At 45.1% G+C, this 16,043-nt stretch overlaps 1 protein-coding gene across 7 annotated transcripts in view; it reads right to left on the reverse strand.

Annotated features, from left to right (window-relative positions):
• Positions 1-16,043, reverse strand: part of KIF16B (kinesin family member 16B) — a 279,760-nt gene that overhangs the window by 11,877 nt on the left and 251,840 nt on the right. The window contains exon 27 of one of the 7 annotated variants that reach the window (XM_061125982.1): positions 10,464-12,124. The exons of the other annotated variants lie outside the window; for them this stretch is intronic. Within the exon in view, the coding sequence (XP_060981965.1) occupies positions 12,107-12,124 (18 nt within the window). The 3' untranslated portion in view covers positions 10,464-12,106. Of the gene's footprint in view, positions 1-10,463; positions 12,125-16,043 lie in introns of those variants that run through there. 7 annotated transcript variants of the gene reach the window in all.

Genomic DNA, 16,043 nt, shown 5'->3' on the forward strand with positions numbered 1-16,043 from the left:
AGGATCAGAATATTAAACGAGCTACTGTCTGTAAAAGCTCTTGGGGCAGGGCCCAGTTCACAAGGAGTCTTTATTAAGTCATCAACACTATTATCTATACAGTTTGGTCCTCTGGAAGTTGTTGGGTAAATCTGTTAACTCTCTCTTCTTTTATATGGGCATAGAGCATGGAAGTATTTAATGTTTTCCCCTTCAAAGGAAAGTAGAGGACAGCAAGAATCTGGATTTTTTTTTTTCTCCAAAGTCACCTAGTATCAGTCACTGGCAGACCCTTTATTTCAAGAGCTGCTTTAAAAGAAGGATGACTTCACATGTTTTTCAAAATGGGGAGTCATATTAAAAATGTTAAAAAAAATCTAACTATAAGGTAAATTAACTATCCTCTGAAAGATCATTTTGAATAATGAGATTCTGTAAAGTGCCATCTGGGGAAAAAACAAAAAACAAACTCCAAACCCCATTCTTTTGTTTCTAAGCTCGTGACTCCTCCCAGCACGGCATAAGCCTTCAAAGAGGTTCCTGACATCTGGAAAGAGAAGGACGACTCCTAGCGACCAACGAAACTGACAGACTGAACCTGCTGTGTGGCATGTCCAGCCACAAGGCACGTAAAGAACTGGTCCTAAAATACTTGAGAATTACTGGCACCCCTAAGCTCCCACCCCATGTGCAGCCCGGGAACGGGGTGCAGTGCGATGCTTCGAGACCCTGAATGACAATCTCGTCCCTTTCCACCAGCTGTGCCTGTGGGTGAGTAGGATGATCCTTCCCTTTCAATTCTGACCTAAGGTCCTCTGTACATCGATGGCACGTGTTCCCTGGATGGCCTTGAACTGGACCATTGTTGACCCTGAATTCAGGGCCAGGGGGTAAGCTCTGGAGACACTGGGGGAGGGAGACCCACTGCTCCCTTTTTGTTCTTTAGGCCAGGAGCCCCTGATGATCCCCGAGGGACTGTTTGCCTGGCAAATTACCCTCCTGCCTTGGGGGTTATCTCTCAGGGTCCACATGCCGCCCTGCACCCCAGGGGGGAGCCACAGTCATGTCCCAGGTATGAAGAGGACCGTGGCCCCGAGTGGTGGGCCTGTGACCCTGCCCCACAGGGAGGATCAGCTGGAGATCCAGATTATCTGCTCCACTGACCCCCTTTTCACAGGGACTGAGGTTTGGTGATGACAGGGAAGGTAGAGGCGGGGAGAAAAGCCAAACTTCTCTAAATGCACCACGTCTGATTTTCAAAAAGGACAGAGTAGGTCTATAACTCATATAAGGAAATGAAATACATTCCTTTACCAAACAGATATTACCTAGGGAGTCAAGCATCTCAATGAAAAATATATATATGTTGAATCCATGTGCTTCCTGAAAGACACGCTCAATTAGATGACTGACACAGAGATGGCCACTAGGTAAGCAAAACATCATGGGTTTTAAGAGGGTCTTCTTTCTCTCAAAGGGCTTTACTTATTTACTACAGAGAATGAAGAATAGAGGATAGAGAATGAAGTCTATCAAATCAATGTATAACTCAAAGTCAAACTTTTGAAACCTTTACCACTGTCCTGGACAGCTCATAAAACCCGAGGAGCCCCTGCAGAAGGGAGTGAAGGATGCCGCCAACCTGGAGCACAAAGACACACGAGCTTCCCTGGGCACCGGCGTCTAGCTGAGAGAAATGCCAAAGAAACCCAAAACTCCGTAAGCATCAAGCTTTCAGTCGTCGTGACTTTTCATATCTGTGACTGTTTTCAACTACGGGGCAGGGCAAGCAGGGCAGTGCCGCTTAAAAGGGGCTGACAGGATGTGGGTAAAGAGACGAGCTTACAGAGCGAAAGGAAACCGCGCCAGGTGAGGAGTCCTGGGGACAGCAACAGGGCCATTTAATCAAAGAAATGGGGGCTAACCCGACATCCACAGACTCTGCTGCGAGGAAACTGCCCGGCAAAGCAAGGAAGGTCAGTTCATAGGGACTATGCTAGTACCTGAATATACCCAGATCCTTTCGGATGAGGAACTGCAAATAAATGCAATTTTGTGAACTGGAAGATGAGCACTATAAATAGAAAAGGAAAGGGGAATCACAACATACAGCAAGAAGCATAAATACCCCAGACTGTGGAGACAGAGCAGACAGGGTCCCTCACTGCCCACAGCACTCACCAGTGTCTTAAGCATGAGCCTCACCTCGACCCCTCAGCTGGCTTAAAAAATCCATTGAGAAAAAGATGATGGCTTCATTTACTGCCATTTTCATCTCTGATTAGCAATTTTTTCTTCTTAATTTCACTTATAAATAATATGACACAGGTGATCTCAATTAGAAAATAGATTAGAGAAAGTTTTTTTTTGGTTGCCTGGAATATTATAGATGCAAATGTAAACACTTTGCAGTGAACTGCTGGGAATAAAAATAAGCCTGACTAGAAAAGGATGAGAGTTTTACATGAGCAAACAATAAAGATAAAAATTGTATGGAATTGGAACAAACTGATGTTTTTCTCCATTTGTTCCCCCCAAATATTGTCTCAAAGTGCTGCAGCAACACGGATTCATTACCGCTATGAAAAACGTAAGCAGCATGTACAGAAGAGAGAACGATTGTCTAGGGAAAACAAATAACCAGTAGAATCCTGAAATAAAGATGCAGTTTACAAAGGCAACAGAGGAGGTTTGTGGGCCCAGAACACGGTGAACACCTTTCATGTAAGAAAAGCACAACTCATTTGGCAGACAAATCTGAATGAATGGAGTGAAGGGGACTAAAGCATCTTTAAGAAAGCCTAATGCCGACTGGGTGGGGGTTTGTAGGAGGGAAAAGATAATCCGCCAGTGTCGATATAAATAGTGAGCAGAGAACTTTATGGAGACAGGACAGAGACAGTGGTTCTTAAACAAAAGCACAGGAAGAATTCTGATACTGTCTTTTGGGCTGCTGCAGCAAAAGCAAATGTATGAAGAGGAACTACCCTGACCCATGGAAATACACAAATCAACAATTTCCAGAAGCAAGAAGCAAGAAGCAAGGCCTCCAGGTTTATAACATGAAAAGATGCAAAAGTAACCAGTGGAGCTTTAAAGCAAAGGATGATGGGGTGAGAGGGACCACGTGGCAGAGTTTCTCAAACCTGCAGGGAAGGACCAGCCGAGGAAGGGAGAGACGGAAAGCAGAGGGAGGAGGTAAGAGGAGAATCAGGCCAGGAGGCTCAATATAGGCAAGTGGGACTCCAGAAAGGAAAACCCTCAAAAGAGGAAACGATCACAAAAATCCAGAGATGTCCAGAGATGAAGGACAGGAGATAAAGTCCATGCGGACAGAGGCCCAGAAAAGGGAGGGGCTGCTCACCAGGGAAGACCCCCGAGCACCCCAGACGCTGGGGACAGAGGTGGGGGGAATCACGACGCAAAGGGCTGGGCACTGAGATGGCTCTGACCCGCCTAACACCAGCTCTGGGGTCAGAAGACCAGGAAGCAAGCCCCCTAAACTACAGGGCAAAATGGTTTCCAACTAGCACATCCTGTCCAGTCAGGGGCGGGTGAAGAAAGACCTCATCAGACATGCCTCGAGAAACGCACCTCCTGTGCGTCCCTTCTCAGAAAGCTCCTAGGGATGTGCTCTGTTGAAATGAGGGGATAAGTCAAGGAGGAGGAGAACAGGGAGCACAGAAAGGGGAAACAACCTGAGAGGTGCAGAGGAGGGTGGAGGCCAGGGTGGACGTGACCCAGGTGTCTGTGAGCGCATCCGCAACTCACTGAGCCTACAAACTGTACACACATAGGACGGGGCAACAGGTCCGCACATACACAGACAGACACACGTTCAGACAGACACGCTCACTTTCTCTCTCTCTCACACACACATGAACCAACAGCAAAATGGTCAGAAAGGACATATGTCCAACCCAAAAGGATATACGACCAGCCCAGCATGAGCTCCTCTGAGAGCAAAGCCTGGGATCACTCATTTAGGGGTGACCTTGAAGCTTCCCTGGTGGCTCAGCTGGTAAAGAATCCGCCTGCAATGCAGGAGACCTGGGCTCCATCTCTGGGTTGGGAAGATCCCCTGGAGGAGGGCATGGCAACCCACTCCAGTATTCTTGCCTGGAGAATCCGCACGGACAGAGGAGCTTGGTAGACTACAGTCCATAGGGTTGCAAAGAATCGGACGTGACTGAGCAACTAACACACTTTGGACGTGGAAGCAAAGGGGTGGGAAAGCCAGAGAGAAAAAAAGGGGCTGTTGCTGAGCGGGTCACAGCCGTGCACTACGGCTGGGCTGGGTCCTGCTGGGTACGCTGAGAAACACCAACACTGCACTTCCAATCACCCCTGGAAAGGAGGGGGAGCCAGCAGGCTCCCCATGGAAAGACGTGCGGCCTCCCTGTGGGGTTCCTCCAGGGCCTCGCCCCACTCTGGGTCCCATCCGGGCTGGGTCCGCCTGGGCTTTGGAGGAGGCTGGGCGGGGGCGGGGGTTGGGGAGCAGAGCTGAGAGGCCCTGGGGACATGGCCCACATACGCTGGGCCTGTCGGGCAGGGCCGGCATCCCCTGGGGGCTACGGGATAAGGAGGAGCACGTGTGAGCTGTGGGATGGGCCTGGGGGGGATGATGGGGATCTCAGCCGGGGCTGCAGAGGGGGTATCCACACTGGGAGCCAGGCACCGCGCGTCAGTCTCAGCTCCTGGCTTGGCTGCTGCCCCGGCTCCTGGCTCGGCTGCTGCCCCCGCCCCGAGCTCGCACTGTGACTTCAGCGTGTGGTTTTCTGATGAGGATTTTCTGATTTCACAGCAAGCTGACTCATTACCTTCCTAAGGCTAAACAGTTCTTTTTAAAGACATTAAAATACAAGTTTTATCGCAACCTTAGGCGGTAAGAACTCAGGCGACTAATGAAACTCAGGTTTCATGCACTGAGCCTAGTGAATCTATCATCACGTGACTGCAAAGCATCCAGATGATGGAGACGCCCATGAGTCCCCACCCGCCAGGCTGGACTGTGACATGCTGGTGGGAGAAGTTGAGGCGGCTGTCGGCAAGGAGCCCCGGGCCTGGGCTACACTGCAGTCCTTCCAAGGACTCCTGGGCATCATGCTTTCTTGCTGTATCAGTGCCTCTTGCTGTATTATATAACTCTATCTACAGAATTATATCTATATACTATATTGATTATCTCTAAAATTGACATCTTTCTACGTACCTATTAGCTACACAGCTATAACCTCTCTACTATACCTATATAACTATATTTATAACTATGCCTATAATCATATGCACATAATATCATCTACAGTTAAATCTATACAATTATATCTTATTAGATGAAGGACAGAGAAGCCTGCCCATGCTGCAGTCCATGGGGTTGCGAAGAGTAGGACACGACTTAATGACTGAACAACAAGATCACGCTTTATCTTATTTGTAATTAGTAACATATCCACTGCATGTCTCCTCCTCCAGTGAGGATTAATAGGATGGTGATGCGGCTACGCCATCATCAGCAGCAGCCCTAAAGAACAAACTGGCTCCCAAGAAGGGACTAGACTGTTACTGGGACACCCCTTTATCTACACCCAAGACAATGCGTGCACTAGGGAAGAGGAAAAAGCATTATTTCTGGCAGAAACGAGCAAGCTGAACTGAACAGACATGAACACTGCTAGAAATGGATGATATAAAGATGACACTGTCACAGACATGACTCCAAATGGTCACTAGCTCCGAAACCATTTTAGTAACTCGGTGTCCCCGTAACGAGATGGGTGTTCTTTCCATCATCCAGCACAGCTATTCCCTCCCACTTTAGATGCATTTCTGACACTCCGCCAGGGCCAGGAGCTAATTAAGTGCTTCAATTTAGAAGACGGTCCCTCCCCATCCCTGCTGTGCTGCGGCAAGTGTGAGATGGAAGGGATGGCAGAGAGAAGAGATGAAAATGGCATTTCATTCTGCAGGGTAAACGGTGAGGTCAACAGGGGCCTGGAGCTCACAGCCGTCTCCAACCGAGGCAGGCCAGCTTCCCCCAGGCGCGGGCGACAGGAGTGAGGCCAGGCCACTGGCTCCACGCGTCACTGGGGATGCCTGCTTCTGTGTCAGAGGCCATGAGCCATGATAGGGAAGAAAACAAACAGGGGTCCCTTGCTCTATCTAGGAGCAGAGCAGGAACAATCCTCCAGCCATGGTTTAATTCTGTAATACTCAAGCTGCATTTCATTTTGCTTTTAAAAGTGACCTGGGAAATGAAAAATGTTCAGTACTGAACTCCACAGTGGAGCACGCCCAGCTCTGAAGCCCACCATATAGGGCTTGTGCTGCGATCTTCTCATCTGATGCTATTTCCATCAACAGGAAAGAGCCAGAGAATCCCGGTTGTTTGCCAAGCCCCAAAACACCTTGTGAGTGAGGGTGGAAGCCGGGAAGATGACAGATGTTAAGGATTTACTGGGGACTGAGGTGGGGTTCTCATCGGGACTGATGTTAAAGAGTATCAAAAGCCTCAAAAATGGAAAAATTACCACGGCAGCTGTATCTGGGGTGAACAGAAATGGCTTGTCATGGTTAATTTCATGTGTTGACTTGCTGGATCACTAAGCGCCCAGATATTTTGTCATCATTCAGTTGCTCAGTCGTGTCTGACTCTTCTGCAACCCCAAGGACTGCAGCTAGCCAGGCTTCCCTGTCCATGGGATTTCCAGGCAAGAATCCGAGAGTGGGTTGCCACATTACTCCAAACGCTATTTGTGTGTGTGTGTGTGTGTGTGTGTGTGTGTGAGACTGTTTATGGATGAGATGAACGTCTGGGTCAACAAACTGAATGGCGCACACCCTCACATGGGTGGGTCTCGTCCAACAGGCTGAACGGAAAGGCGGACCCTCCCCCGAGTAAGAAGAATGCGTGCCTGACTGCGCTGAGCAGGGACAGCGGTCCCTCCCATCTCTGGGTTTGAACAGAAACATCAACCTGCCGGATGGAACACACTCCACCAGCTCTGCTGGTCCTCTGGCCTCTGGACTGCGGCTCTCCCTGACCCGTGACTGCCGACCGCACATGTTGGGACCTCCAAACCCCAAGTTAGTGAAAAGCTAAAAAAAAAAAGCACTATTTCAGTGTCATCGACTGTGTGTAGAAATGCAAAAGACACAAATACGTTTAAAAGGGAATCTCACTGTCTGGGATGAATACTGTGGGTCTTGGGCACCCACGCTCATTTCATCACTGCCCTCGGCTCTCATTCTACAGAGTGGCGAGCCACGCTGACTCCACCTCTGGTGTGTCTCTCTAAGCCACCCACTTTCCTCCAAGCCAATGGCCAACACACCCTCCTTGAGGCCGCAGTCACGCCTTGTCTGGAAACAGTAACAGCCCAGCCACCGCTCTTTCCTGCCTCCATCTCCCCAGGTCCCTCCATTCTCTCCAGGGCAGTCAAATGTCAGCCCTCCTCTCGCCTGTGAACAGTGCTCCGTGGGCCTCGCTGTCCTGTGGCTCAGGTCCAAAGTCAGGAACACGGCTTTAGGATCTGGCTTTTCCTTCCCTGTCTACGTCCACATCAGTCTCATCTTTCTACGGCAGACTCAGATTCCTAGATCTCATCCCAGTCTCGCTGAATCAGAATATACTAGAACATGGTCTGAGAATTTATTATCTTTCAAAAAGCTACTTGAGATAAATTCAAAGATTGGCCACACGGGTTTGGGGGCAACTGCTTTGGGAGTCACGTCCTCTGATAACCTTGGAGGCGGTACATGACTATTTGAGTAGTTACCTGATGAGTCGTCTCCGCTCCGACGGGACCATGAGGTCCTTGGAGATGGGAAGCACTCAATTGATGCATGCCAGACAGGCCCAATCGTGCACAGGAAGTGGTCCTGAGCATGGGCAGTGACTGCCATGGTCAATGGATTGCTTTAACACAGACAGCAAAGACCGTCAAGAGGGAGACCACCAGACATCTCGTGCTTCCTCTGAGATGCGAGGGAACAACAGCACCACCTTTCCAGTGTTTCTGCCCCAGAAAATTAGACGTGAACTCAATCAAGCCACTCAGTCTAACAACTGGTTGAACTGTGGTGTTGGAGAAGATTCTTGAGAGTCCCTGGGACTGCAAGGAGATCAAACCAGTCCATCCTAAAGGAAATCAGTCCTGAATATTCATTGGAAGGACTGATGCTGAAGTTGAAACTCTAATACTTTGGCCACCTGATGCAAAGAACTGACTCACTGGAAAAGACCCTGATGCTGGGAAAGACTGAGGGCGGGAGGAGAAAGGGACAGCAGAGGATGAGATGGTTGGATGGTATCACCGACTCTGACATGTGTCAGAGCAAGCTCCGGGAGTTGGTGATGGATAGAGAAGCCTAGCATGCTGCAGTCCATGGGGTCACAAAGAGTCAGACACGACTGAGTGACTGAACTGAACTGAGAGGCACATGGTGAATGGCACCATGGGCTGCAACCAGCAAAACCTCAAATGTGAGAATTCCCTGGATAAATGACATGGTTTCATCAACAAACAAATGGTGAGAAAACCAGAGGGCAGGGAAATCTATAGATTATAAGACACTTTTTAGAGATTCATCCTAAAATATTCATGGATAAAATAATGTGATATCCCTGGTGGCTCAGTTGATAAAGAATCCCCCTGCAATGCAGGGGACCAGGGTTCAGTCCCTGGGTTGAGAAGATCCCCTGGAGAAAGGAATGGTTGCCCACTCCAGTATTCGTGCCTGGAGAATTCCATGGACAGAAGAGCCTGGAATGCTATAGGCCGTGGGGTTGCAAAGAGATGGACAAGACTGAGCAAAATAAGCATGCAATATGATAGCTGGCATTTGTTTTAAAGTAATCCTGTGAATGTGTGTGTATAGGGACTGAGGAAGAAATGAAACGCAACAGGTCACATGCTGACAATGATGAAGCTGGGTCATATGAGAGGGTGCCTTGGGTTTATAACATCATTCTTTCTGGTTTTTTAATATACACTGTCATAAGAAATAAAGTTTAACAAAATGTCTAAGCCATAAATTTCTATCTCATGATATCTCAAAGTACCTTTAGTGTACTGAAAGTTGGAGATGGTTATATAACCTTTTGCAGAGCAGAAATTTGCTGATTTTATAGGGCTGCAACCCTTGATTCTAAGAGTTCTTTGAATACCTGCTATCAACAAACCCAACACTCTTTAGGTAAAGGCGATTTCTCTTTTGAGCCAGAATGGGTTGCATAGGATTGCCAAGGAAGGCCCTCTGCTCCAAGGAGAACCAGGGCCATGTCCTGGAAAGAGGGTGATCTTCTCTTCTACACGAACATTCTAACTTTATCTTGATGTTAAAATTAATGTAACTCAAGTCCTTCTGCTTCTTCACACTAACTGACAGAAGATCATCTCAACTTTCCTGTCTGACAGGATGAAGGGGAATTTAGTTTTAGTACTGTTGAAAGTGGTAGAAAGAACCGAGAAAAAGGGCAGAGGAAGGGGCAGCCCGTTTTCAGATTTCATAAGCGACCCTTGAAGAAAAAGTCTTCAGATATCATACCGACAGTGTAATTAAAAGTAGCAACAGGTCACTTAGAATATCCAAAGTGATACTACAAGGCAGGTGAACATGAAGGCCCTCTGAACCAAGCATCAGTGAGGAAAAGCCTTTGTGGCGATACATGAAAATTACAGGGAAAGATAATCTTTATGACTGTCAATTACATCAGTATTCCACTGGGCCTCTCACCTAGCTTATGCTTCTGTGTGATTACAAGCAATTTCCTTCTTTTATTCCTCACTATTCAAACGTTTTAATTTTGAAACGCTTCTGTATTCAAATGTCTTAATTTACAAAGGCGGGTGCTGGGTGGGCACCTCACTGATTTGCATATTCTTAAAATCATTGATTCATAAAGACAGACATCTACCTTGAGTTTGGAAAGAACAAGTGAATAAAAATGGTGCTTGGCAAAGATAGATAAAATAGCGACTTCCAAATTTCAGAGTAATGAATGAGTCACTCTTAATGAAATATACATTATTATATGCTTAGCAGTAGAGAAAATATGTATAAAAATATAATTTGTTTAGATGATCACCTTCCTTATAATAATTAAAACTCAAACTCTTGAGAAAAATGTGTACTACTGCCACATTCATTCACCCACTCACCTACCTACCTACCACCCATCCATCCTTCCCTACTTTCTTGAGCAAAGCAATTAAAGGACAACAGAAAAATAAGAGGATGGAGGGAGGACAGAAGTGAAAGAAAAATGAAGGCAGAAAAAAGGGAAAGGAAGGAGATTACCAATGCATGATGACTACATTTATTAAAAAATTTTATAAAGTTCATAAATAAACTTTATTTTTAAGGCAGGTAAAGGTTAACAGAAAAGTGGAAAGGAAGCAAAATTTCTCATATCCAGCTCTATACACACAACCACTATTAAATTCACACACCAGAAGGTTATATCTGCTGTAATTAGTGACCCACACAGACACATCATTGTCACTCAAAGTCCACAGTCCACATTAGGGTTCACTCTTGCCTGTTCTATGGGCTTTGACAACATATTAAGTCAAATGTATTACGTCACCATGACAGCATCACTGTCTTAAAAATCCTCTGTGTTCTGTCTATTCATTCTTCCCCACCCCTGACCCTTTCACTGGGTCTGCAGTTTTGGCTCTTCCAGAATGTCATATGGTTGGAATCATATGGTAAGGGGTCTTTTCAGATTGGCTTCTGTCACTTAAGTCCTATGTATTTAAGGTTCCTCCATGTCTTTTCAAGGCTTGATGGCTCATTTCTTTTTAAAGTTAGTCATATTTCACTGTCTGGATGGACCACAGTTTATTTATCCAGTCACCTCCAGAAGGACATCTTGATTGCGTCCAAGTTTTAGCAATTATGAATAAAGCTGCTATAAACATTCATGTGTGGGTTTTTGTGTGAACATATGTTTTCAGCTCATTTGGGTAAACACCAATGATTTAAAATGCCAAACTGTATGGCAAGAGTGTGTTTAGTTTCATAAGAAACTTCCAAACTGCCGTCCAAAGCGGCGGTACCAAGCATTCCTGCCACCAGTGAAGGAGAGTTCCCGCTGCTCCACCTTCTCAGTGGCATCTGATATCCATGGAGTTGTGGATTTTGGCCATTCTAAAAGGTGTACAGAGATAGCTCACTGCTATTTCATTTTTGCATTTCCCAACTGACAAATGATGCTCGTAGATGTCCCTCCTATATTTGCCGTGGGTACATATTCTTTGGTGAGGAGCCTGTTCAGATCTTCTACTTGTTTTTTAATCGGGTTTTTCATTTTCTTATTGTTGAGTTTTAAAAGTTCATTGTATGTTTTGGATGAGTGCTTTATCAGATGTGTCTTTTGCAGATATTTTCCCCCAATATTGGTATTACCCCCAGGTAGTTATTAACTGGGGGTAACATCCGGGGTATTAATACCCCAGGTTGGTATTTTCATTCTCTTGGCATTGTCTTCTGTAGAGCAGAAATTTTCAATTTTAGTCAAGTCCAGCTTATCAACTGTTTCTTCCATGGATTGTGTCGTTGGTGCTATATCTGAAAAATCACTGCCATATCCAAGGTCATCTGGATTTCCTCCTACGTTATCTTCTAGGAGTTTTAGTTTTGCATTTTACAAACAGTCTGGATTACTGTAGCTTTTGAAGCTTGGGTAGTGTCAGTTCTCTAACTTTTTCTCCTCCAATTTTATACCAGCTATCCTGGGTTCTTTAGTTCTCCATACAGACTTGAGAATCAGTTTGTCCATGTCCACAAATAACTTGCTGAGGGATTTCACTGAATCCACAGATCAAGTTGGAAAACTTGATATCTTGACAAGATTGAGTCTTCCGATCCATAAACATGGACTATATCTTCATTGGTTTAGTTCTTTGATTTCTTTCATCAGAGTTTTTATAGTTCTCTTCATATAGATCTTATACATATTCTATTAAAATTTTACCTAAGTATTTAATCTGGGGTCCTAATGTGCATTCAATTGTGTTCTTAATTTCAATTCCAATGTTTCATTGCTGGTATACAGGAAAGTGATTGTTCTTGTATCCTGCGATCTTGACATAATTGCTTATCAGTTTCAGGAGATTTCTTGTCAATTATCTTGGATTTTCTATAGAGACAATCATGTCATTTGTGAGTAAGAGTTTTATTTCTCCCTTCTGAATCCAAATAATCTTTTATATCCTTATCTTATTGCAGTAATTAGAACTTTGTTTAATTTTAAAAGTAAACTGTATGTAACTCATATGACAACTGGAATGTAGCAATTTTTAACAGAAGAATTTCTAGGGTCTGCTGTGTTATCTATCCAAGGATTTTACATGTGTTCTCATTTAACCTTCACAACCACTCTATGAAGTGGGTATTATTAGTGTTTCCATTTTATGGATTAAACCCCATGGACTATGGCCCACCAGATTCCTCCATCCATGGGATTTCCCAGGCAAGAGCACTGGAGTGAGTCACCAATTCCTTCTCCAGGAGATCTTCCCACATCAGGGATCAAACCTGAGTCTCCTGCTTGGCAGGTGGATTCTTTACTACTGAGCTGCCTGGGAAGCCTGACTGCTCTACTACTTTCAAGAATACGCCCGAGAAATTTCTCAGGTTCCTATCTCCAAAGGTGGTGGTTTTATTCTTGAAAACTTTATTATTTTAGAGGATTCCCCCTGTTTGCATTAATTACAGTTACTCCTTGAAATGATAGACTATAAGATGATTAGCAGAAATGTTTCAAGTAGATGATAACATTTTCTGAAATTAGTGACCCAAAATGCACCTCTCATCAATCAACAAAAACAAAATAAAAACTCATCTACTAGAGATAATATAGGCAGATTTTCTAAGAATTCAGCAAAGGTGAGGCATGTGTAAAATATCATGGGAGACTGAGAATTCCATTAGATGTCAATTCTGCTGTCTTCAAATAACTGAAGAGTACAACAGGGGAAATTTGAGACATAAATGTATCTTTTGATACAAGCAGGAGAGTAAGAAGGGTCTTAAAAGAGGTGGAAGTGAAGTCTCACGGACATTCCAAAACAAAGTGTGCAGCAGACCCAGCTCATCTCAGACTCGGAGTGTGTGAGGGTTAAGAGGAGGCGCCTGCCCTAAAGACACTCTAGTAAAGACTGAGGCTTTGCCACTCACTGGCTACACAACCTTCTTTATCCTCCCCAAGACTTAATTTTTTCACCTGTAAAATGGGGATAATGATAGAAGCCATCAAAAGCTGGCTGGAGAAGTAAATGGCATGATGTACAGGCCTTTCACTCAGGCCTGGCACTTAGTAATGAACACACAGCCAATGGAGGAAGCTGTAGCACTCTGTGAAAGCCTGGGGAACTGCCAACATTCCACCCTCTTTGACCTACAACAATGGCAGGTGCGACCCAATGGTAATGGTATCTGCCTTTAAGTAGAGTATTGATAACAAGCACCTTTCCACTCCAGATAAACGCATCAGATAGAGACTGATGTGGCCATTTCCTGGTACATCCACAACCCTCTCTGCTGGGCAGTAGTCTGCGTTACTAGAAGGGCTGGGGGAGCTGGGAAGCATGTCACACAGGGTGAGTTGCTGTCAGAACCCTCTGGCTGCCCGACGGCAGACTCTGTCAACGACATGCACATTTACACTGACCAGTTTCAGTGGGGTCACAGAGGCAGCAACAGGGAGATCCGCCCACGTGAGAAACCTCCAAAGACCATGGCTCTTTTGGAGCAGAAGTGCTGCGTGGCATCTGAGCACAAGATGCAAAACAGTAACTGGCCAGATTCTCCAGGTGTAAACCAGAGCGGGCCCCATAACTCGGGATGGGTGGATCCCACACAAGTCTGTGAATAAGAGTGAGTTCTGGAGGACAAATTTACACTTCTCCACGTGGCATCACCACATCCTGACTCACTCCTGCCTTTTTCTGGTGCTACACACCCTGACCCTCACGGCTACCGCAACACACACCACTAATGTTCCTTTCTCCATGGTGAGAAAATTAATCTGTAGAACATCTTGTGACAGGCAGAAATTTCTGTTGCTACCCATCATCTTTACAATAATTATTTTAACATGTTTACAAGTAGGGTTTCTCTGATAGTTCAGTTGGTAAAGAGTCTGCCTGCAATGCAGAAGACCCTGGTTCAATTCCTGAGTCTGGAAGATCCACTGGAGAAGGGATCGGCTACCCACTCCAGTATTCTTGGGCTTCCCTTGTGGCTCAGCTGGTAAAGAATCCACCTGTGATCCAGGAGACCTGGGTTTGATCCCTGGGTTGGAAAGATCTCCTGGGGAAGGTAAAGGCTACCAACTCCAGTATTCTTGCCTGGAGAATTCCATGGACTGTATAGTCCATGGGGTCGTAAACAGCCAGACATGATTGAGTGACTTAAAAAAAAAAAGTTATAAAGTACGTGTCATGTCTTTCATGTGAAAACATTTCACATTTTTTTGCTGATAAAGTCAAACATGAGGTCCCAATCTTGGAGCTATTTTAACAGCAAGGAAGATCGAAATGCAATCGGATGCTTGCTTATGGAAGAATCCATAAGCATCCATAGAGTTGCTCTGTGCAGCTCCACTAGCCTGAAGAGGTTTGTAAAACTGTATTTCTGGATTTTAGAAATCGGCAGATAATTCCTCTTGTGCAAACACTCTGTATGTTATGTTATGTTATGTTGTGCCAGTACAAATGTGTGCTACTGTAATCTATCTTTCTGCATGTGCTTATGTATTTAACTATACCTCCAGGTAAAGTTTCACACACCAATGTAAACATGTGCTCTTAGAGGGAAAGAGATGGCTCATTCACCTTGATATTCCATGTAACACCTAAAACTATCCCCAGTATGTACCAGGAACTAAGTAAATGCAGACTGAATTAAATCACATAGGAAATTCAAGGGAAAATAAATGTTAATTTTCACATGAAAACCCACTAAGTCAGTGACTCTTGGTGTTAGACTGGGAAAAAAAATCACATAATAGTTGCATGCAATTAACCCAAGAATCTCACGTTAACTTTCCATTAAAGTGAAGCTGAATTACACTCTCTCCTTGACAAGAACATGATATTCTAAGACTTAACAGTCAACATGAGATTAAATATACTGAATTTAAAATATAAGCCCCTGTTTTCCTCCAAAGTGTAGAATCCACTCCATATGGACTAATGCTACAGGTAAGCCACCATCACGGGCTTGTATCAGCAGAGATGTTAACACTGAACTCTGTTCAATGCAGAGATGTTAATACTGATGCTCAACAGCTGACGGCTCAGTAGGGCTACACGGTTAAGCAGAGATCCTGGAAGAACAAATATGGGTTCCACCTGAAAGTCCCAAGAATGAAAGGGGGCCCTGAACTTCGCTCTGGCCCTGGAAGCTAGAGTGGAAAGCAAGAGACCCCGAGCGCTGGGCACACAAACGCCTACTCTGTTGTGGCATGGCTGGCACCTTCTGCATGTAATCAGAGCTCTGAGTAAGCTGCGATGACAACAGCTATTTCCTGTTGGTTTACAGACTCGTTTTCATACACTGTCATTCTGCACAGGTTTTAATGAAAGATGAGCCTAGAAAACTGAGGTGGGTAAGGGTTCGGTAAAGAAAACCATCACTAGTTCTGCTGTGAGCTTTAAAGTGTCTGTATGATACCATTAAACCTTTACAAGAACTTGGCTAAGCAGGCTCACCATGATACTCTCTGCTTTGAATGTAATAAGCTCTTCAGTCGGGTATCAGAGTCAGGCCATCTCATAGGATGATTTTTAGAGCTGTGCAATGATCCATCCAAACCTCATTCGTAGTAGTTTTTGGATCTTTTCTTTTTTTATTTTATTTTATTTATTTATTTTTTTTATTAGTTGGAGAAACACAGCTTAACTCTACCGTTTAACTCACAGGTCTATAAGCATGGCCACACCCTGAAACTCATCTTTCCTTAGTTCTACACCAAGGATCTTAAAACCCTAGAACGCCCCACCTCCTCATGGGCCATAACCTCCTGGCCTCCAATTTCTCCATGGTCCCCCCTC

Source organism: Dama dama, chromosome 23 (assembly GCF_033118175.1).
Source record: "Dama dama isolate Ldn47 chromosome 23, ASM3311817v1, whole genome shotgun sequence".
NCBI classification, from domain to species: domain Eukaryota; kingdom Metazoa; phylum Chordata; class Mammalia; order Artiodactyla; family Cervidae; genus Dama; species Dama dama.